At 41.0% G+C, this 27,956-nt stretch overlaps 1 protein-coding gene across 2 annotated transcripts; it reads left to right on the forward strand.

Annotated features, from left to right (window-relative positions):
- Positions 1–176: 176 nt before the first annotated feature.
- Positions 177–27,662, forward strand: LOC142378564 (frizzled-3-like). Of its 2 annotated transcripts, XM_075463207.1 has the most exons (11): positions 177–277; positions 1,244–2,217; positions 21,226–21,422; positions 21,747–22,049; positions 22,234–22,396; positions 22,561–22,860; positions 23,052–23,303; positions 25,579–25,727; positions 26,369–26,483; positions 27,183–27,346; positions 27,426–27,662. In XM_075463207.1, exons 2-11 carry the CDS (start codon positions 1,912–1,914, stop codon positions 27,646–27,648), a joined length of 2,172 nt encoding a protein of 723 aa, XP_075319322.1. In that variant the 5' UTR covers positions 177–277; positions 1,244–1,911; the 3' UTR covers positions 27,649–27,662. The 2 variants fall into 2 exon arrangements, with proteins under 2 accessions (XP_075319322.1, XP_075319332.1); XM_075463217.1 differs by lacking the exons at positions 177–277; positions 1,244–2,217 and adding an exon at positions 15,141–15,189.
- Positions 27,663–27,956: the final 294 nt, after the last annotated feature.

Here is a 27,956-nt window from a genome sequence, read left to right on the forward strand (position 1 = left end):
TAATACCAGTAAAGCGCAGCAAATTGTCAGAATAAAAGCCTACGTTAGGCTACACGAGTCTTCCTTTACTGTCAGAATGAGATTTCCAGCGGCCCGTTTTAGTTGCACGTTTAACACGCCCACATGCATGCATGGTCGTGCGGAGTCAGTTCGCGTCTCTGCGCGGTCACGGTGAATTCCGCGGCCCCGATGTGTCGGCTGCACGCTGCAACCAGCTGTGTGAACGGAGCACTGCAGTGAACGGAGTGTCCAAACAGCCCGAGATTCTTCACACAAGGTAAAGCATTTACTGCCGCTGCTGTTCAGCTCGTTTAATTCAGTGTTGTGGACAAGGTGGGAAGACTTGGACAATAAATTACAGAGACGGTGCTCAAACGACACGTTGCTCCTGTCTTGAGGAGACTGTGGTGACAAACGGATTGATAGTCGGTGATTCTTTGGCGTCACCGCGTGTTACTCCGCTGGATGTTGAAGGTTCCTCGGTGAATTACACGTTTTTAAAGGTCTGCGCTTTCTGTAACCAGCGAGCTTTCTTTTTTTTTCTTCTCCCTACCCGTTTGAGCCAAAGGGAGCTAACGTAAAGGGCTGCGCCTCAAGGTTAATATTACGCAGCTTCACTTAAATGAGTAATTGATTTAATATTGTCAACACGAGCTGGGGTTGTCAGCGTTGCTGGAAGCTGAGGTAGCTCGTGCATAACAATCAAACGGGTGCCGTTTTTTTTTTTTTTTTTGACGCATTTGCTAATCAAAGCGTGCTCCCATATTTGGGTAAATTCTTAAAGTTTTCAATTTAGCCACACATAAAGACGCCGAGTGTGAAAAATCGCAGGAGAGCGTTACTGTTGCCTGGTCAACCTCACACAAACATGAGAGTGGTGGGGGAGTGTCGGGTCATCCGCAGGTGTAGCGTTCACATCAGCAACTAACCGACAGTAGTGGACGGGGTTTGCTTTCTGTGGTCCGCTGCATGACCCCGCTCACTCAACGCTCATACGAGAAGATACTCTGACGCTGAGACAAACCAAAACACATTTTCTAACCAAAGTTAGCACGCAGTCAGTCAAAAAAATAATTATTTTCACCTCTTTTATATATATATATGTTTTAATCAGTACTTCTGCTTGTGTCAAGAAGGGTGTGGCTGATCAGAGGCAACACCAGGTAGCCTACAATAATCTTTAAGTAAATCTACTCTTCTTTTTTCAAACATTAAGCCTTTCTTTGTGTTTTTAAACCTGCAGGACCTGTTTGATGGATCCAGTCCAGCGTGCCGGTTTGATGTGAGAGAGGGGATTTTGCTTTCCAAACTAAATCGCCAACCTTTTTGGGTGGTTATGACAAAATGAGCCAGGCAAAATTCTCAGACATCTTTGGAAATGCAGTTAGAATAGATAAAGAAATAGTGGAAGAGGAAGAAGGACAGTAGCCCACAGAGGACCTCAAACAGATGGCTGATGATGGGGCTATTATCTCAGCTTTGCTCTCTGTTTAGGGATGGACCTAGCAGAAGCTGTCGTTGACCAGGGTTTTACTAGGAGCCGGAGAGATGCCATATAATGGTTTTTTTTTTGTTGTTGTTTTTTTCAATGAGAAAAAATTCCAACGCTGCATTTAAGTGCTCTGTCTGAGACGGCACACGAAGAGGAGCTGCCTCAGTGTCTGGGAAGATTGAAAACTGACACAAAGACCAGGTCTGTTCAGGGCCCGCAGATGAATCAGGATTGTCCATGTGCAGTTCACGCTGCATGTAATGTACCAAACTTGTCGACTTCCCTCCATTTCATGTGGATTTATAGCATTTACCTCCACCACTGACTAGAAATGGACTCATTTGCTTCTAATATTGGAAATCAGTAGGCTCTTTAGATAATGATGATGATGGTAATGTCATCAGTCTGAGACTGAAAAAATGCCAAACGTTAAAATGCAAACACCTGTAGGAGGAGGATGCGTCAGAGACGGGTTTCCAGAGACTGTAACAACCGACTGCAGACGAACGGGTCCGGTCTGCTATTTTTTCATCCCTCTCCTGCTACTCGTCTTCTGCCTGGTTACACCTGCTCTGTCCATTCATGTGGAGTTTATAGAAAGCCACAGTGAGTTTAGCTGCGAGCCCATCAGACTGAGGATGTGCCAGGATCTGCCTTACAACACCACCTTCATGCCCAATCTCCTTAATCACTACGACCAGCAAACAGCCGCACTGGCCATGGAGGTAGGTTTGTGTGTCACTCAGGCGATGCATGCCCACGCACACATGGGGAAAATGGATCCTGCTGCTCTGTATAAGATATATGCCTGACTTCATGTTGTTGTTTGGTATACATTATGCTGACAGTTATTCTGGAGGGTGTATAGAAAAATAAAAAGAAACCCCTCTTCCCTCATAGCAAATGCAAGGATCTTGGTGAAGAAATGGTAAACAACTGCAAAGCAGCAAGCCTGCAGAGTTTCACCTTGTCATGTCACTTACCTGCTGAGGACAAAAGGGTTTCGCATACAAGCCTAAGAGACTTTGTCAGGGTAGCACAGATACGACTGTATCTGAAATGGAAAATGTCAAAAGGAAAAAAAAACTCTTGACGAAAGTTAAAAACATTGCTCTGCTATAGGTGTAGCCTGAAAAAAAGGTTCCATCCATCCATCAGTCCATCCATGTTCTGCTGTTTATCCAGAGTCAAATGAGCACATTTATATGCGTCAGTGAGGTAGCGTTTTTCTTTCTCTTGATCAGAATGTCTGCTGGTATGTATGGGGGGGGGGGGGCACAGTACAGGTTTTCAAACGGCAAGTTCTATGCAAATGACCTTTATCCTTTATCATCAGTGTACACAGAGATGGTTTGCTCAGCAACAATGGAGGGGCCTTGTTTTACCCGGAGAGACACGGCTTGCTTTCTGCAAACGTTGCCTCGAAACTCTAAATCTTTAAGCTGCAGGAAACACAAAGCCACAGGCCCAGAATGTCACGGAGTTAACAGGAGCAGGAAAACAGACGTGAAAGGGTTATACTTGATCCGTCTTCCTCACGTTACAGATCCATCATCTTGCAGCATGTTCGTGCTCCGTGAAGACACAGATGAATGTGTTTGTGCTCACCCCTGTCCCACCTCACTGCTGAGCTTTTTTTAATGTGAGCAGTGGCTGACAGACAGAAGATGCTGTGTGATCAGCAGCAAAGGGAGAGAAATGTCTTCCTGTGAGGTGCTTATGTGATTGACAGGTCCAGAGAAGTGTGTCATTGTGTAAGGGCATTGGTTTGAAGCAGTGGAGAATAAGAAGTGCTGTGTTACACACCGAGTGCAATAGTAGGCACACACTATCCATCTTTATCATGTTACCTCTCTTTCCTCCTTTGTTACTCCCCAGAGAGCATGAAAGAGCACAGAGTGAAGTGTTGCTTAGTAACTACGCTGTAATTAGTTGTTTGCAGTAAGTTTTTGTTTGGTAGTTTATTGTGCTGTAACAAATTCTTAACAGGCATTTTTGAGCAATTCAGTCTTGGTTATTTTAATCGAGCCCATTATTTCGTCTTGTCTGTCTTTTTTTCATCTGCCAACATGTCTGAGGGTCCAAGAGCCGCTACATGTGCTAACAGCATAGTTTCGCTCATGTTTTGGCTACCGCACAACTGTGGTTGGTTAGAACAACACAGAGGAGTAACGAATACAGTCGGTTGAATTAAATCTGCCTCCAGCTGTTCATAGTTGGCGTATTAAATTACGCCTGTTGAAAAGCAGATGAATTTGAACAAGGCCGGTGTTGGCTGGGCGCGTTGCATGTTCAATCCTGGGGGATATTTATTTCCACTTTTAGCTCGTGTATGGTAAGTAATTTCTCATGTCAAAACCAAATGAATGATCAAGCCAAAATTCTGTTTTCCACTCTAAACGTATGCTTAAACTCAGCGCACAAGTGTTGAATCACGTTGTCTCCTCCAGCATCGTGTCAAAACATGCTGCCTCAAACACTGCAAGATGCATCTGTTGTTGAACTTGATTTGACCCAGATGAAGAAGTAGCCAAGTAACTGACACTCGCAGTTCCTGCAGTCATGGGAGAGACGGCTCTCAGAAGATGGTTGAGTTTCAACATGAGCTCTGATAGTTTTCCTGCTCTGGTCTGCTCTGAGCAGGCATGATGGTCCTGGTGGGAAGCCTGGAGGAAATTTAATAATCTCTCAGTAGAAAACACTGGCTGCATAATGCCAACGTGTGTGTTTGGTTGCTCGCAGACATACTCTTCAGGCACGTGTAGGTATGAGTGCTTAAGTAATGTCAACTGAGATTTAAATACTTCCACAAAGGTATGATTTTTTTTTTTTGTTTCATGTATCAGTTTGGTAATGAGACACGCTGTTTGTGTAACTTGGTCATATAAATTATGTAGAACCGTCACAAGTAGCAATCGTGTAACTGCAACTATTTGTTATAACCACAATGATTGTTGCGTTGTCTTCACCGGTTTAAAAACTACTGTGTCAAACTGACAGAAATCTTTTTGCTCCACATTGTTTTGTACAATTTGATACAGGTGACTGATGACCGATTTGTCCCCTTTTAATGACATCATCACGTTGCTCTCTTTATTCTGCTGTGGACATGTCCTATCTGGCTTGTGCAAACAGACATTTTATTCAGTGTTTATATTCCCGAAGCAGCTGTGCAGCTATTGAATTGTATCTTTCCATGAAACTGCCTTAAAAGGTGTGTTTTCCGCAGGAAAGTTTCCATTAGGAGGTTTGAGGGGCTTTGCAGGAAACCTGGGTTTGTTTCCTGTCTGATTATTTTCTACACTGTATTTTGTTTCAACCTCAACTGTTTTTAAGTTGATTTCACTTAATGTTTGGTTATATTTAGGTATTTAAAAGCTATTTGGGAATATAAACATCACGGTTTGTCTTAAAACATCCTTCATCTGCAAATTATACTCGCATAGTAGTTTATTGGGTTTTTCATCCCATAGATCAGTCAATTTTGTCCAGGTTCAACGATGTTATTGCATTAGAACGCCCATTGTGAAAACCTTGAATTTATTTATTTATCTTCTATCTGGAAATTTTCATTGCAACTAAAGTAAATTAAACAACTGCTGTCGGGTGAGCACGAAGCACTGAAGGTACCATCACGGAACTGGAGCCACTGTCTGCAGCTGTTGTAATCACTGTTTTGGATCATATCTCATGATAAATCTTTGCGCTGGCAAAGCTTGCACGTTTTGGCTTTCTTTCAAAGTAGATCAATCTAGAGAGCTGTCATGTTTCTTGATGACAGCATATTCAAGCTTTCGTTTTGTCACAATAGTTAAACTCAGCTTTATTTGAATGGCATGACTGTCGTTTAGTCCTCATTTTTGACTGACACTGTAAATATTAGCCTTTCTTTCCCTTATATCCTGTGTGTATGTACATGAATAACACACTTGTTAGTGTTTATTTGGTTTAAAAGCTCCAGATACAGAGCTGTTTTTTTTTTCTTCCCCCTGGGTGTAATTGCTGAGCCTGGCTAAGAACTGGACTCTAGTATTTCCTGTGTGTCTTTGAGCGTATGAGTGACAGGGGGAGGGTTACGGTGCCAGCTGTCATCTCTCACTAGTGCTAACTAGCTGCTAATCCTTTTCTCAGCTCCACAACGATGAAATTGATTCCTACAGACCATCGACCGCCCCATCTGCCACAATAGTCAATTAAACCTGAGCGAAGGAGGCGAGAGACTGAAACCTGAGAGGGGGGGAGTGAAAGGGGCCGGAGATGAATTTAGAAATTGTGTCACAAATGAAGATATTTTTTGGGAATGCTTTTGTGCTTCTTTTCACATTTGCATGCTTCCATGGCTTCATAGTTAGTTAGGAATATAACCTGTACGGTCCATCTGCCAGTGTATGACACGGCTCTCCAGGGAGGAGACATAGATTGAACTCTGAAGTCCACGTATGTTAAACATGCTTGTCTGAAATGTCAAATAGACATAGAAAAAATGTAATGTGACGTGACAGAGATATGTAATGAAAAGCAACTGCCAGGCTTTCTTGGCATCTGCAGCCTCAACAAAACTCTAAACTTCACTCGGAGATAATTGACATAATGTAGATCGTTATCGGCTTTCTTTGTTGACCCAGGTTTTGTTCTGGAGGCTTTGGGCCTGCCCCCTTTAAAAGGTGGCGTTTTACGTGTCATTTAACACTTCCTCTGCACAAAGCGCACTGATCTTGTGCCACCTGCTCAGTCAAGCTCAAGCTACAATGAAGAGAAATTGATTTTGTCAAGATTCAACAGTGTTGATGCGAATAAGCAAGGGATGAATGTTGGCCATAGAAGAAAATTCATGAGTTTAATTTTAAGATGATATGTTGATGTTGGAGCTTATTGTTCTCTCCAGGCCTCGGAGTCGAAAGCTCTTAAAGTTCAAACTTTTTAAATATGATATTCAAGAAGTGCCTTTTGAGAACTCCAGCTTTAGCTTCATCATCAAATGGCTTCAACATAATGTTTTTGTTTGTTTTGTTTGTTTTGTCTCCAGTGCGATATGCCTGTGCTACCGAGCAGGATTAGTGGCTTAGCGATGTAACTGCAGGTTCCCCTCTGGATTTTCACCATCGCAAAGCCGGTTCACTTCTCGTAGAGTCGTGTCATCGTGGCATTTTATGCTGGAGATATGTTGCTGTGGCATCGCATGTAAAGGCACCGGCATTCAACCAATCGGTTCACTTGGAGAATTAACAGGAGAGACCGGGAGAGTCATTTATCTCGTTTGGCTTTCACTTAGAAACATCTTCAAAGCAGATGTGTCAGCAGAGGGAAATTCTTACGTAGCCTGTAACAGACTGAGTCTGAAGTTTATTACTGCTGACTTTTCAGTTTGTGGAATTTACTTTTCTATTTATTAAAATTGTCGCTGAACTATAAAAGATTTCTTTCTGTTTTCCCACTTGCTGTTGTTTGCAGCATATTGTTCTCATGAAGTTGCATAAATGATGTCTTTACGTTCATTATTGTGATTGGTTATCTGATGCCAACTTCACCCATCTTACATGAACTACAGGGTCAAGAAACCTGGGGTTCTGGTCCAGTAGTTTTAAAAAAACATTTATAAAAAAAATATATATATATCTCATTGTGCAAGAGTCCAGTTGAGTTTCCTTTTTAGTTAGTGGCTAGATATTAGATTTACTGCACACTCGTTTAATTTGGGCACAGTTTAGATAAAAGAGTTTATTCTAGGTCTGAAATATCAAAATTGTTCCTCTTGGCATAAATGGGTTAAATTTGTTTGAGCGTGACAAATCTGTCAAAGCTCATTATTTAGTTATTTCCCATCTTCTTTTTGTTGTATTGACTATTTTTTTTATTAATTTCACAGAGCTGTTTGCACAACTCTGAGCAGTAAATGTTTAATGGTATAAAAAGATACACTCCATAAGGACGGTCTGTGCTGACATCGTCCGTCACTGAGCTTGTCCGTCTGGACCATTCAAGCACAGTCTGTCATTAGTCATTGAGTGAGAGACAGAGCCCCTGGTCTAACGGTCAGTTTATTAATAATAATAATAAGAAGAAGAATTTGGACTTATATAGCGCCTTTCAGGGTACCCAAGGTCGCTTAACGAGAGAAAAGAAGGGGGGAAGGGTAGGGCTGGAGGGGTGGGTTTAAGAGTAGGACATGGAGAAGAGATGTGTTTTTAGATTCTTTTTTAACTGTAGTAGAGAAGTGGCAGTTTAGAGAAAGGGTCGCTGGGACCTCATCAGAGCACGCTGTGTGGAAACGGGTTTTTATGAGAAATCAAGTTCAGGCAAAGATTTTGTCACTACTTTTTATTTAAGTACTATAAATCCCACCGTCCCAGACTCTGGATGCAGATTTATAGCTTTTTGTATGCTGAAACCATTGCATTTAGTTGTCTGTCAGTCAGCTTTGGCCTCATAGAATAGCAAGCATGTACTTACAGTAGATGATGTTTTCCTCCATGTTCAGTTTAAAACGAAAACAAAAAAATGTCTCACAACACTGAGAACTGTCATTTGATTACAGGGTGGCTTAACACTTTGTCTCCTTTGTTGTTTTGAACTCGTGCTTCTCTATGGCGATGCCAAGTGATGCTCCTAAAGAATACCTTTGAAGACAAGCGCAGTAATTTATTTTTCATTCTTGTCTATTATCTTTTCAATAGATGTAACCACAGTCATCTGGCCTATTGAGGGCCCCGAGACATAGTTGAAACAACAATGATGAACTGACACACAGGCCTTTCCCTCCTTAATTACTGTGAAAAGATGCTTAAGAGCTTTTCTTATGCCACAGGACCACCCCTGTTCTCTCTATCTCAACCCCTTCCAGAAATAGTTTTTACGTGACCACAATTGCATCAAAATCTAGACTTTGTGTTTTTTTTTTGTTTTTTTTTTTTAAAGAAGTCGGGTATGGGCAAATTTTGTGTGTTAAACATAAAAAAACTAATCGCAGAGCCAGCTGGATTAACAATCCGTCGGGGGGTCACAAAAAGAAAGAACAGGAGGTAGAAGTGCTGAAAGAAGAAAATGTGTGCGGCAGTAGAGCAGAAAGAGAGTGTCAGAGAGTAAAAGGAGGGAAATACTGACAGAGTGACAGGTTGTGTAAAGTCTTTAGATTCAGCTGTCTCTTTGGTTTGTGTTTTTCTCACGATGTGGTCCTGTCTTTTAAAATAACACTGGTGTGTTTAAGAAAGGCCGTCCTGGGGCCACCTTGTCCCCAACAACAGAAAGTAAGTGTGTGTGTGCGCGTGTGTGTGCCCCAAATCATAGTGACGTCAAGGATTGTTGTTTTTTTTTTTTGTTTTTTTTTAAAAGTTGCACGTCCAAAAGAAAAAAAAGTTTTAGACGTGTATGGATTTTTGATTTTTTTATTTTTTTTTTCCCTTCTTTTTTTTTTGTTAATGTGTGTTTTGATGGTTTAGTTTTGTTTCACGCTATCTGAAGTGTGCTCGTGCGCGGTGTGTGTTCGTGTGTGTCTGTGGTTTTCTCTGCATCTGAAGAGGCTTATTACCCCATTCACTCTGCAGACAGACAGGTCCTCATTCAGTTTAAAGGTTCCTGTTTATTTCAGCTGAACTCTTGATTATCCCGCTCATTCTGACAGTCTATTGAAGTTGCCAGGCCAAATGAAGCAATCATTTATTTATGCGCAGAACAAAAGCGCTGCCTGGTGCTGTTTTTTTGGCAGACTATTCCCATCTACATAGCTGCCACTGCTGCTTATCCAGCCTCACAATGCCTGAAAGAGATTTGAGGGGAGATTTTCCAATGCTCAAATGCTGCTCTGTGGCCTCGTGTAAATGCAGTAATGCGGGTTCTCTTATTAAGCGGTGGCTTGTTGCGCTGAATTCCTGAACCTAACTAACATACATCGGCACCTTTCTACTTTGAACTGATTGTCCACCTGTACTGCAAGCATTTGAGTATTGTAAGGATTAGATTCACTTGTGTGCTCTTTGTTTTGTTAATGAACTCGGTGATTGTTTTTCTAACAATAGAAATAAAACAGTCGTACACACTAGCTGTCCCGTTTCTGTCAGTTCAGTGAAGTCCTTGTTTTTATAATGCAGCAGATTGTTTAAAATGTTTTTATGTTTGTTTTGTTCTTATGTTATTTTTCTTTGCATCTGATAAAGTGCAACAGTCTAGTAATTAAATAAAGAATTAACTCCAAGTAGACTGTAACTAGTACTGAACTAACTTTTATTATAAAACACTAAGTGACAAATGACAAATGTCATGTTATTTGTCATTTGGTTCAAATTATGCTGAAACGAAATTTGTGACCAGTGATTTTAGCACTAATGTTTATAAGTGAGATGCTTAATGTTTCCTCCAGAGTGATGTAGTGAGTTTTTTTTTTTTTTTTTTTCAATTAAATAAATTATTTTTTGTTAAAGTTGCGAGCAGGAATGCTTCTTGTGCGTTTGTCATAATGTGGCTTAATTGACACGTGCAGTAGACCTCATAGTGTAACACTCTTGGCATTATCACTGCATTTAGATGCATCAACCTGGCTTTTTAGATTTTTGGAATCAGTTTTTAAGTGTGTTGTGTTTTATTTGTTACCAACAGTTTCAGTCACATACAGTACAGCACAGTCATCTTCACATAAGAACCCTTCTCTGGAGAATCTACGGACAGCTTCTCTGTAGTTGCCGTCCACACTTGTATTTCATAATGGGAGGTTTTCTGTTTGGGATCTGCTCCAGATATATTGACGTCTGGGTGAGCTTTTTTTTTTTTTTTTTTTTTTTATTACCAACACTTGTGGGTCTCCATTGATTTGTTTACGTATATTTAAACATGTTTAGAATATTGACAAGTAAGTGGAAAGAAAAAAGACCAGCACAAAATGTTGACATTTTGTGGACATTTTTCTTGGCAGAGGTTCTGATTGGCTGGGCAGCCCATCAGCCTATTTAATTGTTGGAGAAAACGCTTTTTTTTTTTTTTTTTTTACGTAAGTCCAATACATTGAAGCAGTCCTTCTTAACTGTGTCCTTCCACCCATCCATTTTACTTTCTGTCTATACTGTCTGTCTGCTTTATGTAAGGTCCAGCCCGATTTTATACCCACCTCATCCATTAATCTATCACCTGGCTTGATGTTTATCCTTCCATGTACCCCTTCATCTCTGTGAGAAGTTTGAATTACACTCTGCCCATTTCTTTGGCCTTAAGCCCTTTGGCGTTAAGCTCATACAACACAGAAATATAGGTTATCCGTGTCTTATGGTCCTAATCTCAACCCATGACCTGGTCTAGAAAATATATATGGACGCGTGATGGGGTTGGAGATATTTAACCTTTAGTACTAATACCAATTTACACCATGGCACATAGTCATTGATCCCCTTCTCACGCAAAGCCTCTCAACACAATGCAGCTCTAACATTTGCAGCATACTGCAGGTTAGGACCAGTGTGAGCTTCAAAAGCTCTTGTGCCGCTAATTGTGCACTTATCAAGCCACATGCAACTTTCAACTCTCCAAAAATAGCTCCCATATAAAAGCATATATGAGGGGAAATACAGATGGCACATCACATTACTGCCAACAGAAAGTAGCTGGACAACTTGTTCCAACACATTTTGTTGTGTTGTATGTATTTTTCCTTTAATAATGACTCTTCTAGCATCGCTTCCTCCACAGCAGTCACAGACCTGTGAGGTTGGCAAATAATTGTTTTGATTCTGAACATCCACAGTTTTAGTGACTGAAACGAGTCCAAAACAGCCTTTTGTTTCTTAGTGATGTGCTCACAAATGGTGAATTTCTGAGGTTAAAGCTGCAGTCTGCAGGATTTGTTGTTGTCATACGTAAAGTCCTAATTTTTGGCATTTTAAGAGTTTACATGATCTATCAGAACGCTTGAAGTTGAAAACGGTGACCTCCGTAGTCGCAAAATGCAAGAAATGCTTATTTTTTTTAACCGAAAAATAAAAAGTTATTCAACTTCCTGTCCCGCCCCATCAAAACACATGAGAACTCGTGCACGTCTACGTGCACGCCAGATGCGCGTACACAACTCCTCATTCATCAACTCACCTGTCATTTGCGATCATGGAAGACACAGTAAGTAGACTAGCCCATAATGAAGTTCAATAGTTTAGATAAATAAGCGTGGGGACGAGCCTACCTTGTATCGCGCGTGCACAATCGGTGATTGACAGGCAGCAGAGCCCAACTCGTAACCTGATTGGTTACCTTTTACCGGTCCGGTCTGCAATTTTGTAAACAAACCTGCTGGCTTTGGAGGGACCTAGCGGGACATATAGGGGACCTAGAGAACTCATTTTTTTTTTGTATTGGGGTATTTAATGTACTACTTTCAGAATCCCCGGACAGTTCCAGGAATTATGCTTGAAAAAGAGTTGCAGACTGCAGCTTTAACAGGCAGGGAGTTCAACTGGTGCATGTGATGCCTTTCTGCATCTGTACATCTATTTTCTCTTTGTTCCATCTGCTCTCGCTACTCCTCCTCCCCATCTTTCAGAAATCATCTGTGTCTTTAACGTTGCTGCATCCTCTTTGGTCAACATGACTCCTCAGTGATCATTGTCATGGTTTTGATATCCATTCATTTTATTTACTTGAAAGAGACTTGAATAAGCTTGTTGCACAAAGAAGCAACGTGGATTGCTTTACTGTTAGTGTATACTGCATTTCCCACACCTATGTCAGTAAATACCTCCAGAGGGACACTTTTGTATTATTAGTTGGCTGAAAATCAACACAATCTATGAACACGTTTTTAAACATTTCTTTTTGTCTGTGATGGCATACTCGTGAACGAGTTTGTTTTTCTTACTGTAAAGCATGTGTGTGAGCAGTTGGATATGCACAGGCGGTTTGGATGGTGTTCAGACATTGTGTGGGTGATCCTATTCAGCTCCACTGTCACACTCGTGGTTCTCTATCTCTATCATTTCATTTGACCCAGTGTCCTACGCTTCTCAGATTCTTTTATTCTCACTCTCACACTTTCTGTGTCCCCTCTTGTGCCAGATTGTTTGCTATACTTTTTGGATTGTTCACCCCTTAAAGGCTCCCTACAACAGTGTGAATGTGTGCATCCGTGTTACCCTCAGTGAGTCATGGCTCTGTGAGAGTCTTCACATCACCTGTTGCCATGGTAGTTAAATAGGCAGAGAAGGGAAAGGGAGGAATGGAGGGAGACAGACAGACAGGGGAGGGGTAGAGAGGGAAATTGGATGATTTGTGGTATGTTCTGGAATAAACCAAGAAGAGGAGAAAAAGGAGGTATATTGTTGTTTGTCAATTTTTGAAAGCCTGAAAGACTTGAAGCGTAATGACAAATAAAAAAAATAAAAAAAAACTATAACTCATGTCAGAGCAGAGTAATCATAGTGGAGTTGAAGCTCTCAACTTACATAAATGAAACAGGCGTGAGCTGTTGTTGTTTTAAGTGACGACGCAGCAGCCTGAAAAGAACCGTGCTCAATTTTCTGCTTTGTTCATTGTTGTCTAGCAAAGGCAGACATGGCTGCCTAGACAAAGATACAGTTTCAAGTAATTTCAGGCTGTATTGTAGATGATTACATTTGTCTCCTCTTAGCGTAAATAATAACATCAAGCCATCCCATACCTGATTAGGTTAACGTGATACTCCTCTGACCTCTTCCTTCTAAATTGTACGAGCCTGAGCTGCAGCTTCAGTTGCCATTTTATGTAACTTAATTCATCCTGCCATTGTGTACATGTCTGCTTCACGTAGGTGTTTTGCTGCAGCAGAAGATACGAGAGGCAATATATTTTACCTTTATAAAAAGTTATTTTTCCTCCAGTTTGTAAGCCTAATGAGGCCTACAACTGGCACAGGACCAGCTCTGTTTGAATCTTTAAACCTAATACTAATTCACCAAATGTGAACACGACTCAAACGAACACAAAATGTTGATTTTTGATCGACATATTTTACCTCGTTTAGACATAATTTAAGTGCATTTGCATATCAAAATATGGAATACTGAGCATATGAGATGCAGCCTATTAGACAAAATGTGCTTCAAAGATTTCTCATCTGTGAAATAATAAGTTGATTAGAAATTTGAGTAATACATGTATTTTTTACTATGATAGAAATCAAGGGATGAAAAATGTGAAGAAACCGACTGTGTTGCTGTATTTGGCACTTGAAGAAAAAACGGAATATGTTGCTGGCACTAGATATTTTTGTCAAGAATGGAATGATGGAAAATAGAGTGTGGAGGGGTATTTCAATGATTGCTGATCTTAGAAGGTGAAATAAAAAAAAGGAAAAGCGAAGTGAAGGTGGACAAGTGCATGTCAGTGTAATTGCCAGGAACAAATGGGAGGCAAGGAAAACAAGCGATGAATACCGGAGAAAGAAGATAGGAGGAGAGGAGGAGGGGAGGCGAGCGTGAAGGGGAATGCCATTAACGGCTTTGTGGAGTCCTCCTGTCTCAACGATGGCCGGACATGGATAAACAGACAAATGAATGGAGAAGAGAGTGTGAGAGAACGGTGCCCCTTTCTTAACTGTCTATTCAGAGATTAGGGAGGAGAGCATCACTGTGTGTGCAGTTCATCTATTCAAGGCCAACGTCTGAGTCTCTCGCTAGCAGAGAAGAGGAGAAGAGCAAGCACATCGCCACAGTGTGTCTGAGTCTTGGGACTTGGATTTGTTCATGAACACATTTAACATAATGCATTTCAGAGTGAGAAACCAGAAAGAAATTTCATGTGTTTACAACCATGCTGTCATTGTGGAAAAAGGAGAGAGTGAGACGGTGAGAAAATAATGGTGCACTTAAAATGATAGATGTAGAGGAGGTGGGTGGCCAGGAAACAGAATGGAGTCATCATGTAACTGCTATATTACTGTGAACCTCAATAATGCTATTTACTTGCACTTAAGAGAGTAAGGGATGATGTAAATTGACTCTAATGTTCAGAGACATTAAAGGAGGATACTGTTAATGGTTCGAGTGTGAGGAGGAAAAATGGAGGGTTTGAGAGAGAGAGACGAAAAGAAAACAGTATTACCGATTCAGCTTAAAGAGAGAATAAAGGGTTTAGTTCAGCTCGTAGAGAAGGGATGTTGCTGGGATTTTATGCTGTAGTTGGCTAATGCAAGTAGATGATGTGGTCTGACAGCATCTATGCTGCAGGGCCTGAAATACTGATTTGCTGAGTTAAGATGGAGATGGCATGAGAGGAAGGAGAAGAAATGGAGCGTTTGAGGATGACTTGTCTGGAGGGACTTGGGCGAGGTTAACAAGAAAATGCCTTATTTTACAAGTCTACAAGGAGGAGAAAATACTGTTACGTTCTACCAGTGCATTAGAAGATCAGCATTTAGTCCTCGTTTTTACAGGCGTCTTGATAGTTGGTGAATTGATAATTCAGAAAATCCATATCAGCAAAACATGCCAACCTCCAGGTGCTGCGTACCAATTTTCTAAAGATTTTTTTCATCTTGGATTTTGTTGGACTTTGCCGCACTTTTCTCATATTTTGATGGAGAACTGAGACAACTTTACAGAGTACTTAATCAATTTGTTTGTCTCGTTTGTCTCTATGCGGACCTGTGCTGGACTGGCGACCTGTCCACGGTGTACCCTGCCTCTCACCCAATGACAGCAGGGATAGGCTCTGGCTCCAGCCCCATCACCACCCTGAGTGGGATTAAGCGGGTATAGAAAATGGATGAATGGACATTAGATCTCTAGGTGGTGCAACTTTGATGAAAACTGTGGGATCTGTGCCAACTTGAGAGCTTTCCCTTTTGAGGCTTAGACACAACAGCCTGTCACCTTGATGTGACTACAACACAAAAATGGTGACAGTTTCCGGAAGTGTGTGTGTGTGTGTGTGTGTGTTGTTCGACTGAGGTTCTCACACTCTAAACACTTCTTCAAATCCATTTGACTCTCTAATCCACCGGTTAACTGCCAGTCTTTTTTTCCCCCATTTCCCCAGTCCAGGTTTCAGCTTTTTTTTTTTCGCCCCTCCCTCGCTCTCTACTTCTCCTTCTGCTCTTGCCAAAATCTTATTTTTCTCAGAGTTGGCTAACTGGATTTTCTACAGCTGCTCTAAGAACCAAACCCTCCTCAGTCAAAAAAAAAAACAAAACACCCACTGGCTAAACAGAATTCTCCAAGATTTTCACATATTATACATTCAAAAAAGCAAGTTTTCATGTTTTATATGGATCCAGATCAGTGCAAGCAGTCCACACGTCTTGCCCTTACCTGCTCTGAGGGCGAGGGAGACGGGCGAAGGAGGAAGGAAGAAGAGTAAGATGATAGAAAACGAATGTTGATCAATAAAAAATTAGTTGGAGATGTGCAAAACACTAAAAACAGTTGAAAAATGAAGAAAAACAAATTGTCCACCCGTATGATCAAGTGTTGTATTATTGTGTTATAAGAACATTTCAATTGCAAAAGTGAAGGCTATAACACTGTATTGTGATTGGCTTTTTATTTGATCACTCGGAAAGAGTACACAATAAAGTTATTGACTTCAGAATCACTTATCACTGTATATCTCTGTCAGAGTTTGTGCCATATCTGAACTGTTTCACCCACCATACTTGGTAAACAGGAGCTTTTCAAAAAGAAACACTTTGTTCAGCCTCGGAATATTTCAATCTGGTGCAATAAGTTTCCTCGTGCAGGACTCCTTGTAGTATTTTGCGCTGCCATCTGTTTTCGCCTCTAACATTACAGCTATAATTGCTTTCTCTTGTTTGCCAGAAGTATAATTACTTGCATTACGTGACTGTTAATCGCATGCCTTTACTTTCTTTCTTTCTTTCTTTCTTTCTTTCTTTCTTTCTTTCTTTCTTTCTTTCTTTCCCTCAGTTTTTTCTTGTTGGTTTTTTTTCTACTTAAAGCTTCTTTCTCCTTCAGCCTCTCCCTCCCCCTGGGCTTCTCTGCACAGAGGGAGTAAAGAGAGAGAAACATAATCCTTCTATTGAAAAAGAGGTGAACCAGTCAGGGACTTTTTCTTTTTCAGGGAAGAAAGTATTCTGGTTCTGTTCTTCTTTTCCTTCTGAATACTCACGGTTGCTCATCAAAACCACTAACTCACACATCAAATATCTACTTTTTTTTTTCTAGTATTAGTATTTTTGACATATGCTGCCTGGCCTCCAAAAAGTGTTACGATCAGGGGGTGCTTCAGTTGGTCTGACTCGAGGGGGTCATCGACGACATGTGCCCCAAAAAAACTAGGTGAGCTGAAAAAGATGCAGAGGCTCAAATTGTGAAAGAGTAATTCAGGGAGCATCAAACATCATCTTTGCACACGAATAACAACACTGGAAGTGTTTGGGGTGAGCAGGAAAAGGGTTTTTCAACACAAGATCTTCGTGAAAAAAGTGATGCAACTCTGGATTTTTTGTTTTGGGATTTGCATAAGCCAGTCGAAATAATGTCATGCTTTATCTGGTCTATAATCATCAAAATATTGCATTTTTTTGTACATGGGTATGATATGTTTCCCAAATACATACAACTGTTATGTGAACAGCACTAACACTTCAAGTAGGGCCCTTCTGAAAATACCTCGTTAATAATTTTGCTGTACTCAGAAAAACAAGTTGGAGTACATCTCTGTTTTTCACTGGACTTCTTGGATTGTACTTTGTGTCACGTAGTTTTGACCTAAATTTGTATTCAGCAGAGTACGTGTCGTTCACCACTGTGCTAGCAGCAGCGCTACGAGCAGCATGGAGGCATGTTTCTTTCTGCTCGGGGCTACATAGGTAATAAAAACCCTTTTTAAAAAGATCTTCTCGTTGTAACACACATTTACACTTGATTTTAGATCAGGAACTTTTTTGAAAGGAAAGAAAGATCATAATGTCTCAGTAAAAAGACATTTTATTTATTTAATGTGTGTGCACGTCCCAAACATAGCTGCAAACTAGAGGGCTGTACTGTCAACATAAATTGTGTTTACTGACCCATGGCAGAGGGTCATGCTGGTGCAGAAATTGTTTTGCATGGATTAAATGACTTATTTTCCAGCAAATTAATTTGCTCATATATATCTTGTATGATCACATTTTCTGTAAACCGAGCTTGAATGAACTTTTACTCATTGACGATACTCAGGTTTATCATCTAAATAGATTTAATTTGATGATAATACGTTATAATGGCTCAGCCTGTGTGCGGTCATATAAAAGGCTTCATATTGGGTGCCACGAGAAGTTTTTTTTTTTTTTTTTGTACAGTGGTGGAACATCCGAGGCACAGACAAAGTGATCACTAATCATCTTTTAATGACTGGAAACAAATTATGTTGTTTGTGAATCGCAGTTAGTCCGTTTAACATTGTAGGGAAAGCAAAACCAACAGGGAGGGGAAGAAGTCTATGGAGGGGAAGCTGATGCACTACCTTATTCTCATATACTCATTTAATATCCTCTTGCCCCAACCCCCATCTCATTCTTCTGCTTCTCCCCATGTTTTAGTCAGAGCCTGCCATCACCCTCAGGCCAGGTTTGCAGGCTTCTCCACTTTCCTTTCCCTGCTTGTCAATCACAACTGACATACATAATACCAGGCAATTCACTTGAGTTGTCTTCCATGGAAAGCTGATTGCCAACCCCCCTCCCACAGTAAGGCCACTTAATATCAATATTATCTTTGTGGCAAGATATGGGGGCAATTGCCCTCAATGTCAGAATAATTGCACACAGAAATTAGCACTCATGCGTTTACTTGTGCAGGCACACGCACACTGGAAAACACAATGAAGAGGACACACACAAAATACAAGAACGATGACACACAATGATGCGCACACATGTAAATCCACGTACACAACAGAAATGGGCAGAATGAGGACATCTAGAAAAGGAGTCACACAAGCATTTGCTGTAAAGGTTGTCTGAGGTAATCTGAAGAAAGCCGCCATTCTTTCAGACGGGAGACGCATTCATTCAGAAAGCAGCTACCACTCCAAAGTGTGGCCCAAGGCTCAAACCAGAAGTATGGGTGAGACGGGTGGACAGATGGAGACACAAACTGTGCTTCACATTGATGCTCATATCAGCATTTAAGGCTCGGAATGTAAAATAAGTTTCCACTGGACACATGACACAAGTTGAGTCCATCATAGCACGTCTAAAACATAAGTAACATATAAGATATAAACAAAGGTAGCGCGTCTCAATTTCAAAGTAAAGGTGGACAAAAATTACTTGCATTTCACTTATTTAACAAAAGTTTCAGTGACGCTTTACTTGCATCACAACATGTGGATAATTGTGTAAGTTCATCAAGTGGAAATAGTTATTTGTTAACTTAGTATTTTTTTTTTTTTTTTAGAAGCATACATTTGACTATTTTCAATGTCTAAAAATGAAGATGCAAGAAGAAAATTTTCCATCCAAATTCAACAAAAACGCTGGCCTACAGTATTGCTCTGTGACTATTAAATGACTAAATTTCTTCTTTTTGAGCAGTTTCTTGTTGATTTATTCGTGTGCCTGGTAATATTTTGTTGTAAGGTCCCTCCCTGTTCAACTTTCAAACACATTGCCTTACATTTGGATATAATGCAGAACTCATTGCTGGCTCACTGACTACAAGCAATATGCTTCTCATTGGATATTTTTCCCCTGACATCATGTTTGTGGTCTGAGGCAAACGTTACGATAGTTACTTTGAGTGGACGGGCTCTTTCATTTTTGAGGTTTGGGCACATTACCCCCCTTTGCCTTTATATTGATTGGGACATTGTCGTTTTGATCTGATGCCCCTTTTTGAACAACAAGGGGTCTTTCCTGGCACATCTTCATGCTGGTTGAAGTTGTACAATATCTCTACATACACAGCACTTTGATATCAACTTTGATGTACTGTTATCTTTGGATTCAATGATGAAGTTTTAGGGTTCTTGGAAACTGCTGGGCTGAACTGTTTGTTGAAATCTTGACCATTTTTCCATGTGTCAGGCTGTACATGAACCATTCTGATACCAAATCAGGCCCAGGCATGTAGTATCGGCATCTTAGTTTCTTCAGTATTCGTGTGAGAACAAGGGGTGTGCTTGTGGGTCAGACTATACATTATTATTAATGAGAATGTCGTAGTGTTTTACCGGCCCAAGTAAAGCTAATGTTGTACCTGTAGCCTACTGTTTTTTGTCCCAACAATGATCAGCCCAACTTTGCATGTTCACAAAAAAAAAAAAAAAGAAAGAAATATGGGTTTTAAAATGCTTGAATTATTGAATGAAGAAGAGCGGTCCGGGCTTATGTGTTTCAGTGCAATACTCTAAACTGTGTCACACAGCTCATGCTTCCCTGCACCCATTTACTGGTGGGGCATCTCTCCCATCTGCAGATCTAGTACACAGCAATTGAGAAACGATCAAAATATACTTACAAGGCCTGACTTCACACTGGCACACACACGAAACACACATCCATTTATTGATCCATGAGTATTTGCTCAAATGCACCCATACATTCTGTAAGCACATGTGTTCGGCTATCAATGCAAGCGCAGTGTTTACTGTTACGTGTAGACATCCTTCACATGAACACAAACGCAGAGTGCAGTCAAGCGGGGGATTTTGCTTCATTGCTTCCGACTACATTCATTCCTGTTTCTGCTCCGATTTCATTGTTGTCTTGTAGAAGCTGCATTGAAAACCTGGCTTCAGTTCAGTTTGACGACATGAACTTGTGCATGCGCATATTCAAGAAATCAAAGATATGTTTGAGATATTAGTTTGAATAATTCAAATGGAGTATTGAGAACAGAAATAGTCTATTCAAATTAGAGGCTTTAAACAAGCTGTTTTTCACTGGTCAGTTCAGTTCCGTTACTCGGCACTTACCTTATTTAAATGTAGTATTACACTTTGTTTTTATTTGAGGATCACAACTATTCACCTTCACCTTTAGTCTTAGTTGATGTTATGTCCTGTTTTACATTTGCTCCGATTTGATCTCAGTAACAATTACGTCTGCAAGTAACAGAATATCCTTAAAAACAGGATCTTCTCCTGACTCAGGAGATGTTAGAGCTGTGGTCATCTTGATGGAGTGACTGCAGAGTTGCTGTTGTGTTTTAGCACCTTGCAAAGCTGTCACCAGAATGAAATCTTTGCCTAGCAATAGCTGAAGGTCAGTAAATCACGCTTTTCCAATCATTCGGTGGATTTTAACCAGTACCTAGGGGGTACTCTGCCATCTACCACTACAGAGAACAGAGTATATAACCTGTGAAGTGTAAAGCAGCCCTGCTGCTTGTTTGCTCTGTTCATGGGACTTAGCTGTGGCTCAACCTTCAGAGGTCTGTCTTTTCTGTTCCCCACTTCAAAGGAATGATTTGTAATGTGACTGCCACTATGCATATTTCATAAGCTTCTAAATATTTTCTGGCATATTAAGTGGTAGTGTAAGTTGCAGCAGAGGATTTAGAACACACGTCATCCCTCTCGTTTTCCCTCCATTCCCTTTGATGGTTATTTCAGGCTAAATACGAGCCCCCTCCTATGTGCCACTGATAGCAGTTAAACTTTTTATGAGCTTGTGAGTATATACGACTATATGCGTGCGTGCGTGCGTGTGCGTGCATAACCGTGCTGGTTAACACTTGAATATGAGTATTCCACAAAACGGTGTTTTGAGTACACATAGAGATTTAATAGTTTTGAGTGGGAATTAAAATTTATTTTTCTCATGTTCTCTGTTTCCCAAGCCTTTTCATCCAATGATAAACCTGGTGTGCAGTGCTGACCTGAGGATGTTCCTGTGTGCCCTGTATGCTCCGGTGTGCACCGAGTATGGCCGCTTGTCCATGCCATGTCGATCCCTCTGCCAGCGGGCCAAGGATGAGTGTCACAACCTCATGGAGATATTTGGAGTACCTTGGCCTGATGACATGGACTGTAGCAGGTATGAGTGGGGGGCATTTTGCTCAGTGCTTGACCACCAAAAAAAAACACATTCCCCTGAAAATCATCAGGCACAAAGACTGGTCTGGAAATGAGTGAAAAAGCAGCCAGTGTCCATAAAAAAAAAAAAGTTAAGAAAAAAAATTTAAGAACTATTCTTCAAGACCACTTTGTAATAAAGACCACTTTCTTTGAGCTGCTGTTAAAATATATTGTGTTGCAAAAACTTTGAAATTGCATCATATGGTTATATCATTGAAGGTTTTCTTCTGAAAAACTGATCCTAAATTAAGATAGTTGATCTGACATAGTTATTGTTTTCCAGATTCCCAGATTGTGATGAAGCCTATCCTCGCCCAGAGGACCTGCTAACAGGCTCTGAACCCACAGACCAGTCATCCATGACTGTCCAGCGAGATTATGGTTTCTGGTGCCCGAGAGAGCTCAAGGTTGACCCAGACCTGGGTTACACTTTCTTGGGGAGGAAAGACTGTTCTCCCCCGTGCCCTTCAATGTTCTTCAATCAGCAGGAGCTGACCTTCACTCGATATTTCATCGGCGTCATCGCCATTGTTTGTCTGTCTGCAACACTCTTCACCTTCCTGACGTTCCTCATTGACGTTACAAGGTCTGAATGACTGGATATTATCTTTTTTTACTTCAGTTTACGTGGTATACTTAGCTGAGTACTTTTAGACGAATATGAAATGACAAAATAAAATTTGACATTAAGATTCGTATTAATTACTTCCATTGAAGTTGTGCAATTGAGAGAGTATAGCAAGAAAATCAATACGGTGTCTTCTTTTCAGGTTCCGATACCCTGAGCGACCGATCATCTTCTATGCTGTGTGTTATGTCATGGTGTCGCTGGTATTCTTCCTGGGTTTCCTGTTGGAGAACAGAGTCGCATGCAATGCAGGCAGCCGTGCCCAGTTCAGAGCCTCAACCATTACACAGGGCTCTCACAACAAGGTGAGATTCTTGATTAATTTTCATCCAGTGTTCCTGCTTTAACATCACACATTTATCTCAGGGGAATGTTTATTCTTCTGTAATCCTGTGTGCCTGTAGATTTTACTGGCTCCTGCCACATGGTTGATTAAACAGAAGTTGTTCTCCTCACCGTTGTCTCTCAGGTATGCACGCTGTTCTTCATGGTGTTGTATTTCTTCACCATGGCCGGCAGCATGTGGTGGGTCATACTGACAATCACCTGGTTCCTGGCCGCTGTGCCTAAATGGGGCAGCGAGGCCATAGAGAAGAAGGCCCTCCTCTTCCATGCTCTTGCCTGGGGCCTCCCAGGGGCCCTGACTGTCACCCTGTTGGCCCTGAATAAAATAGAGGGAGATGGGATCAGTGGAGTGTGTTTCATAGGACTGTATGACATAGACGCCCTGAGGTGGTTTGTTCTGGCACCACTCTGCCTTAATGTGGCGGTGAGTACAGCCACAAGAGTTGAACTTGGGTTGAATGCATTGATGGGAGGATGATTTCTTATAAGTTTGGACTAAAGGAGAGATGGATAAATGGCTGAAAGATTTGTTGCATGAGAGTCTATGTAAGGAATAATAATTTATTAAAGTTCTCTTTGACTTGAATGAGTGTCCATTTTCTCATTCTTCTTCAGGTTGGCGTCTCCCTGCTTTTGGTGGGCATTGTTGCTCTGAACCGGGTGCGCATGGAGATTCCTCTGGAGAAGGAGAACCAGGCCAAACTAGTCAAGTTCATGATCCGAATGGGAGTGTTCTCTGTGCTATACCTGGTCCCCTTGTTCACTGTGATTGGCTGCTACATCTACGAACACACCTACCGAACTATTTGGGAGACGACGTGGATCGAAGAAAACTGCAAGCGTTATCACATCCCCTGCCCATTCAAGGTAAAGACTACTGTGTGTAAAACCATTTGATGGTCCTGCTGCATTCAAACGGTGTCATTTGTTATTATGTGATATGATATGGTGGGGCTTAACCTCTGACTGTGTAAGTGTTAAAACTGTCAAAATTGTCTCTAAGCTCTAACTGCACACTGAGCTCTTACTTTAAATCATAAGTGTGCCTCTTGAGAGGTTCATTAAAATTATACTGCTTCCATCTCTTTAAAAACAGATTACCACATTTTGACAAAGATGGACATCAGATCTTTAAAGAATAATCTTCTGGGTTTTTTTTTTCTGTTTAATTTTATTTCATTTATTTTTTCTTAAACAAGTAAAGCCTTTCTGTTGTACTGTGAACCATCATTCTTATCAGGTACCATGTTTCTACCAGCTTCATTGCTGATAATCTAAAAACCTTGCCACAAAAATGTCATCATCATTCAAGTGAACGGACAGATCACAAACAAACGGCGCACTGAAATGATAATCCGAGTGAAAATATGTTTTCATGTTGTTAAATCCGGGGGTTGAACTGGATCCTAAACCCATTTATGACATTAATTTTCCAGGTTTTCGTTTGTTCTTGCCTCATTGAAACAAAGCCCCAAATCCGAGTGATCAGCTGGATTAAAGTGATATAATCGTCAGTGGATCTAGAAGTTAAATTAACTCCACGTCCTATTAAAGTGAACTGATCACAGCCTGTGTGTATGTGCTTATGAAAGTAGGCCTGGTGGTAAGGCGTGTGTGGCTAAGTAAGGAGGTATTTGTGGAGGAGGAGACCAAAGTGCGGTATGCATCATTAGCTCTGTTAATGCAGCTCTCCAGACCAGGTCCACAAAAACTGCAATCTTTGTTGTTTTTTTTTCTGTTTGGCTGTCTCCTTGTCTTGCTCTCTTTCGGCTGGTTTTAGGTCTCTCCCTTCTTCTCCTCTCCTCCCTCTCAGTTGGTGTCTCTTTCTCACGACTTGCTCAGTCAAGCTCTGCTGCCTGTACTCTATAAGGGCTTTGTCATGGTTATGAAGAGCGGTGGGAGTATGCTGTTGTTATATAGACTGGTGCTAAATTAATAACCAGAACAGTGTGCTCTTTGAAAGCTCCACCACTCCCTGTTGCAAGTATGCACAAATGCAATGAAAACAGTTCATCAGTTTTGCACTCCAAATGTTTTCTCATGTTGCAGTTAATAATGATGATATGTCACAGTGTCATTCTGGACAACTGTTAGCTAATTCTAATAGACTTTGAGAGTGTGGAAGCAGGTGCAACTGCTTATGTTACTTGTTAGTGTGTGTGTGTTCATGTCTGAATCTGCCCGTGACTTTATGACGACTGACGTGCTGCTGAAGCTTTTGGAATTTCAATATTACTGCGTGTCATTTGATCTTCGCCCCTGGGTGGGTTTTGTGTGCATATGTCTGCATGTGTAGAAGAAGATATTATGTTTTTGAAAAATTAGAGATTTTGTGGGTGTTGTCTTTCTTTGAGTGTATGGTTTCATGGGTGGTCATTTACTCCAGGTACAGGGCTTCTCTTTCTTTTTTTTTTTCTCATGATCTAAATTTGAGACATTTCATCTCAACCAAAGCAAAGCAGATTTAGATTATTTGATACAGACCGATTGTTTTGGTCCTGCTTTCAAATTTAAGAAACTCCTTAAAGGTTTCGTCCCCTTGGTTTCACTAAATGAGATGGCAAGAGTGCCATAATAAGGATAATTATTTTTCTAGTTTAAAAAAAGAAAAGCAGTGTGGTTGACGCTCAGGTTGATGTTTTATATTGAAGGGGTTGAAATCATCTGGTGGGACCAGCCCATATAAATATACTGTACACTGCGCTTGGATTTACCAAGAACTGCTGTAGACTCCTGCCCTCTACTGGGAGACGCCATGAAGTTCAAGTCCGGATGAGGGGAAAAAATGAGCTGTTGCAGTTCAGCTCCAGAAGCTGCTGAATTTTTTATTTGTTTTGGATTAGTTCAGTTCAGTTATACTAAATGATTGAGGGGAAAAAAATAGATTTTTTTAAAAAAGCATTTGCCTGTGCTGAACAGGTTTGATCCCTTTTAATCTGCAAGTGGTTCCAGTGGCATCCAACACTCTTTACTGTTTCACGATTGGAGAAATATTCTGCTGCAAAAGTAATGTTTAATTATTACTGATCTTTCTTCATCTTGTTTCTTAACATCCTTAACGTCTGCGATTTTAAAGCACTATTGATTGCTGTGTTAACTGAACTATTGTGGAGTTAATAATTAATATCTCTGTTCCTCTTAGATTGAGCAGACTGGCAGGCCAGCCATGGTGTTGTTCCTAATTAAATACCTGATGATGCTGGTAGTGGGGATTCCCTCTGTTTTCTGGGTGGGAAGTAAGAAGACCTGTTTTGAATGGGCCAACTTCCTGCATGGACGCAGACGCAAAGAGTAAGAAGATACATTGTGTGCACCAAAGCTTTTTATTCCTGTGCACTACAGCGACAGACCTCTGTCTGTCTGTCTGTCTGTCTGTCTGTCTGTCTGTCTGTCCACACACAATCCTGCTCTTCTAAATCTCTTGAACAACTTGAATTTATAAGCTGAGACAAATAGTCACTCTCAGTCTGGGTTGAACTGATGTGAATTGGTGTGTATGATGAAATGTCATGAAAATTAGGAAATTGATATGAAATTGTGACAAAATCTGGACAGACCTGGATGTTTAAACTGGAAGTTTAACCTTTGGCAAAGACTCACACTGTGAGGCTGTAATTCTTGTCTGCTCAGCCATAGAACTAAATCACCTTTCGTAGCACATATTACATACCCCGTAATGCAGTTAGATATGTCACTCGCCTTTTGGCCTGTAGGACATTAGTTTCATCATTGTCTCTTTGGTCACACATGGGTATTGTATGCATGTTTTCTTGCACCCTCAATAGCAGCACATTAAAATCCTCCCTCATCTTTTCGCCTCCTCTGCTGTCGCATACCCATTTTATTTGTACACACCTGAAACATGAAATCTGTCCTTTCTGGATGTACCCACCTGTTTTTACTGTCCTTCCCTCACCCTGTTGTCCCTGCAGCAGTGGGGTGAATGAGTCCCGCCAGGTGCTGCAAGAGCAACCAGACTTTGCCCAGTCTTTGCTCCGTGAACCAAACACCCCCATCATCAGGAAGTCCCGGGGAACATCCACTCAGGTAGGAATGCAGACAGCAGTGATACCAAAGAGCATTTTCATACTCGCTGTAGGATGCACAAGGATTAGCAATAATAGTATACATTTGTTAAACCACCATTCGTAGGAGCTTAGTAGGGCTGAAAGTTTTAGTTTCAGTGGATTTTGAGATTTAAAAAAAAAAAAAAGTGAAACATTTTGCTGAGCTCTTTTAAATGTTACCCTGGTTTATAAGTTGCTGTAATTAGTATCACAAGTTTGGGAACAATTCACAAATGCGTTGCCTAGAAAGACACTATATTTTCATTTGATGTACTGTACTTCATAGATTTAAGATTCAGTAACAACATCATTGAGGCTTTTCAGCCCTGCTAAACACTGCTAAACACTGTACAAATGATAAAGAAAGCGTCTCATTTCCTGTAGTAACCCCAGCCCCAACATTTTAGATCCAAGAATTATCCAAATAAAATCAGACATGTGAGATCTGTCTTAGAAAGAGACATGAAAATCAAATCAAATCAAATTTATTTGTATAGCACATTTCATGTACAAAACCATTCAAAGTGCTTTACATAAAATAGAAGCATTGCAGCAGCGAGTGGAAGAAGCATTAAAAATACATAAAACACTATAAAGAGAAAAAAATAAAATAATAAAAAAAATAAAAAAATATATGTATTGTACAGGTAGATATAAATGATCTTTCATCCCTCTGTAGGGCACTTCCACTCACGCCTCTTCCACCCACTTGGCCACTCTGGACGACCTCGAAGAACCAGTCAGAGCTCACCTCGGACATCCTGCATCAACAAGGAGCAAGGCCGGCAGCGTCCACAGCAAGACCAGCTACCACGGCAGCCTGTGCCGCTCTCGAGACAACAGGTAGACAACAGAAAATCCTCTCTCAGCTCTTACTCCCATTGCTTCTCCTCACTCTTATTTCCGTCTCCTCCTCTCCTAGGAGCGATTCTGTGGCGAACCGAGGCACACAGGAGCGCAGTTTCCATGGCAGCATGCCCCGTCTTGACCACCCTCTCTCCACTCACAGCAGCTTGCATAAGATAGAGAACCACTCGAGGCACAGCAGCCAGCGAGACGTATCTGAGGCACCGTCTACCCTCATCACCCACGGAACCACAGCAATTGAAGACCGAGCTGCTGAGAACGACGGCACCAGCGCTTGAGAGAAGTCACCAGATCCACAGGAAGATGTTATAAGAAGGTTGAAGATTGGTCCTCAGCAGACGCACCGCAAACTCTTTAGTGTGTTTGGTTTTCTGAAAAAGGATAACGCACCAGGATGTGTGGTGATTTTTGGTGTTGGACCCTTTCTGCTTGTGAGCTGTGTGGCTGCAAAATAGCAGTTCAGTCAGTGAAAAAGACTGATTCAGTTAAGTCTCACTGTAAGCTGGACTCTTAATTGTTTCACTTGGAAGTCTTAGTCAACAGGAAGTAATACACCTCCTCAGACTCACGGTGCCACGATTTCCAC

The sequence above is a fragment of the Odontesthes bonariensis genome, chromosome 1, assembly GCF_027942865.1.
Source record: "Odontesthes bonariensis isolate fOdoBon6 chromosome 1, fOdoBon6.hap1, whole genome shotgun sequence".
NCBI lineage: Eukaryota > Metazoa > Chordata > Actinopteri > Atheriniformes > Atherinopsidae > Odontesthes > Odontesthes bonariensis.

Excerpts from the sequence above, each read along its gene's own strand:
- LOC142378564 (XM_075463207.1), top strand. The coding sequence starts at position 1,912 with ATGCCAAACGTTAAAATGCAAACACCTGTAGGAGGAGGATGCGTCAGA. Across the intron at positions 2,218-21,225 it reads CAGCCGCACTGGCCATGGAG|CCTTTTCATCCAATGATAAA; the intron begins GTAGGTTTGTGT and ends CTGTTTCCCAAG. Across the intron at positions 21,423-21,746 it reads GATGACATGGACTGTAGCAG|ATTCCCAGATTGTGATGAAG; the intron begins GTATGAGTGGGG and ends ATTGTTTTCCAG.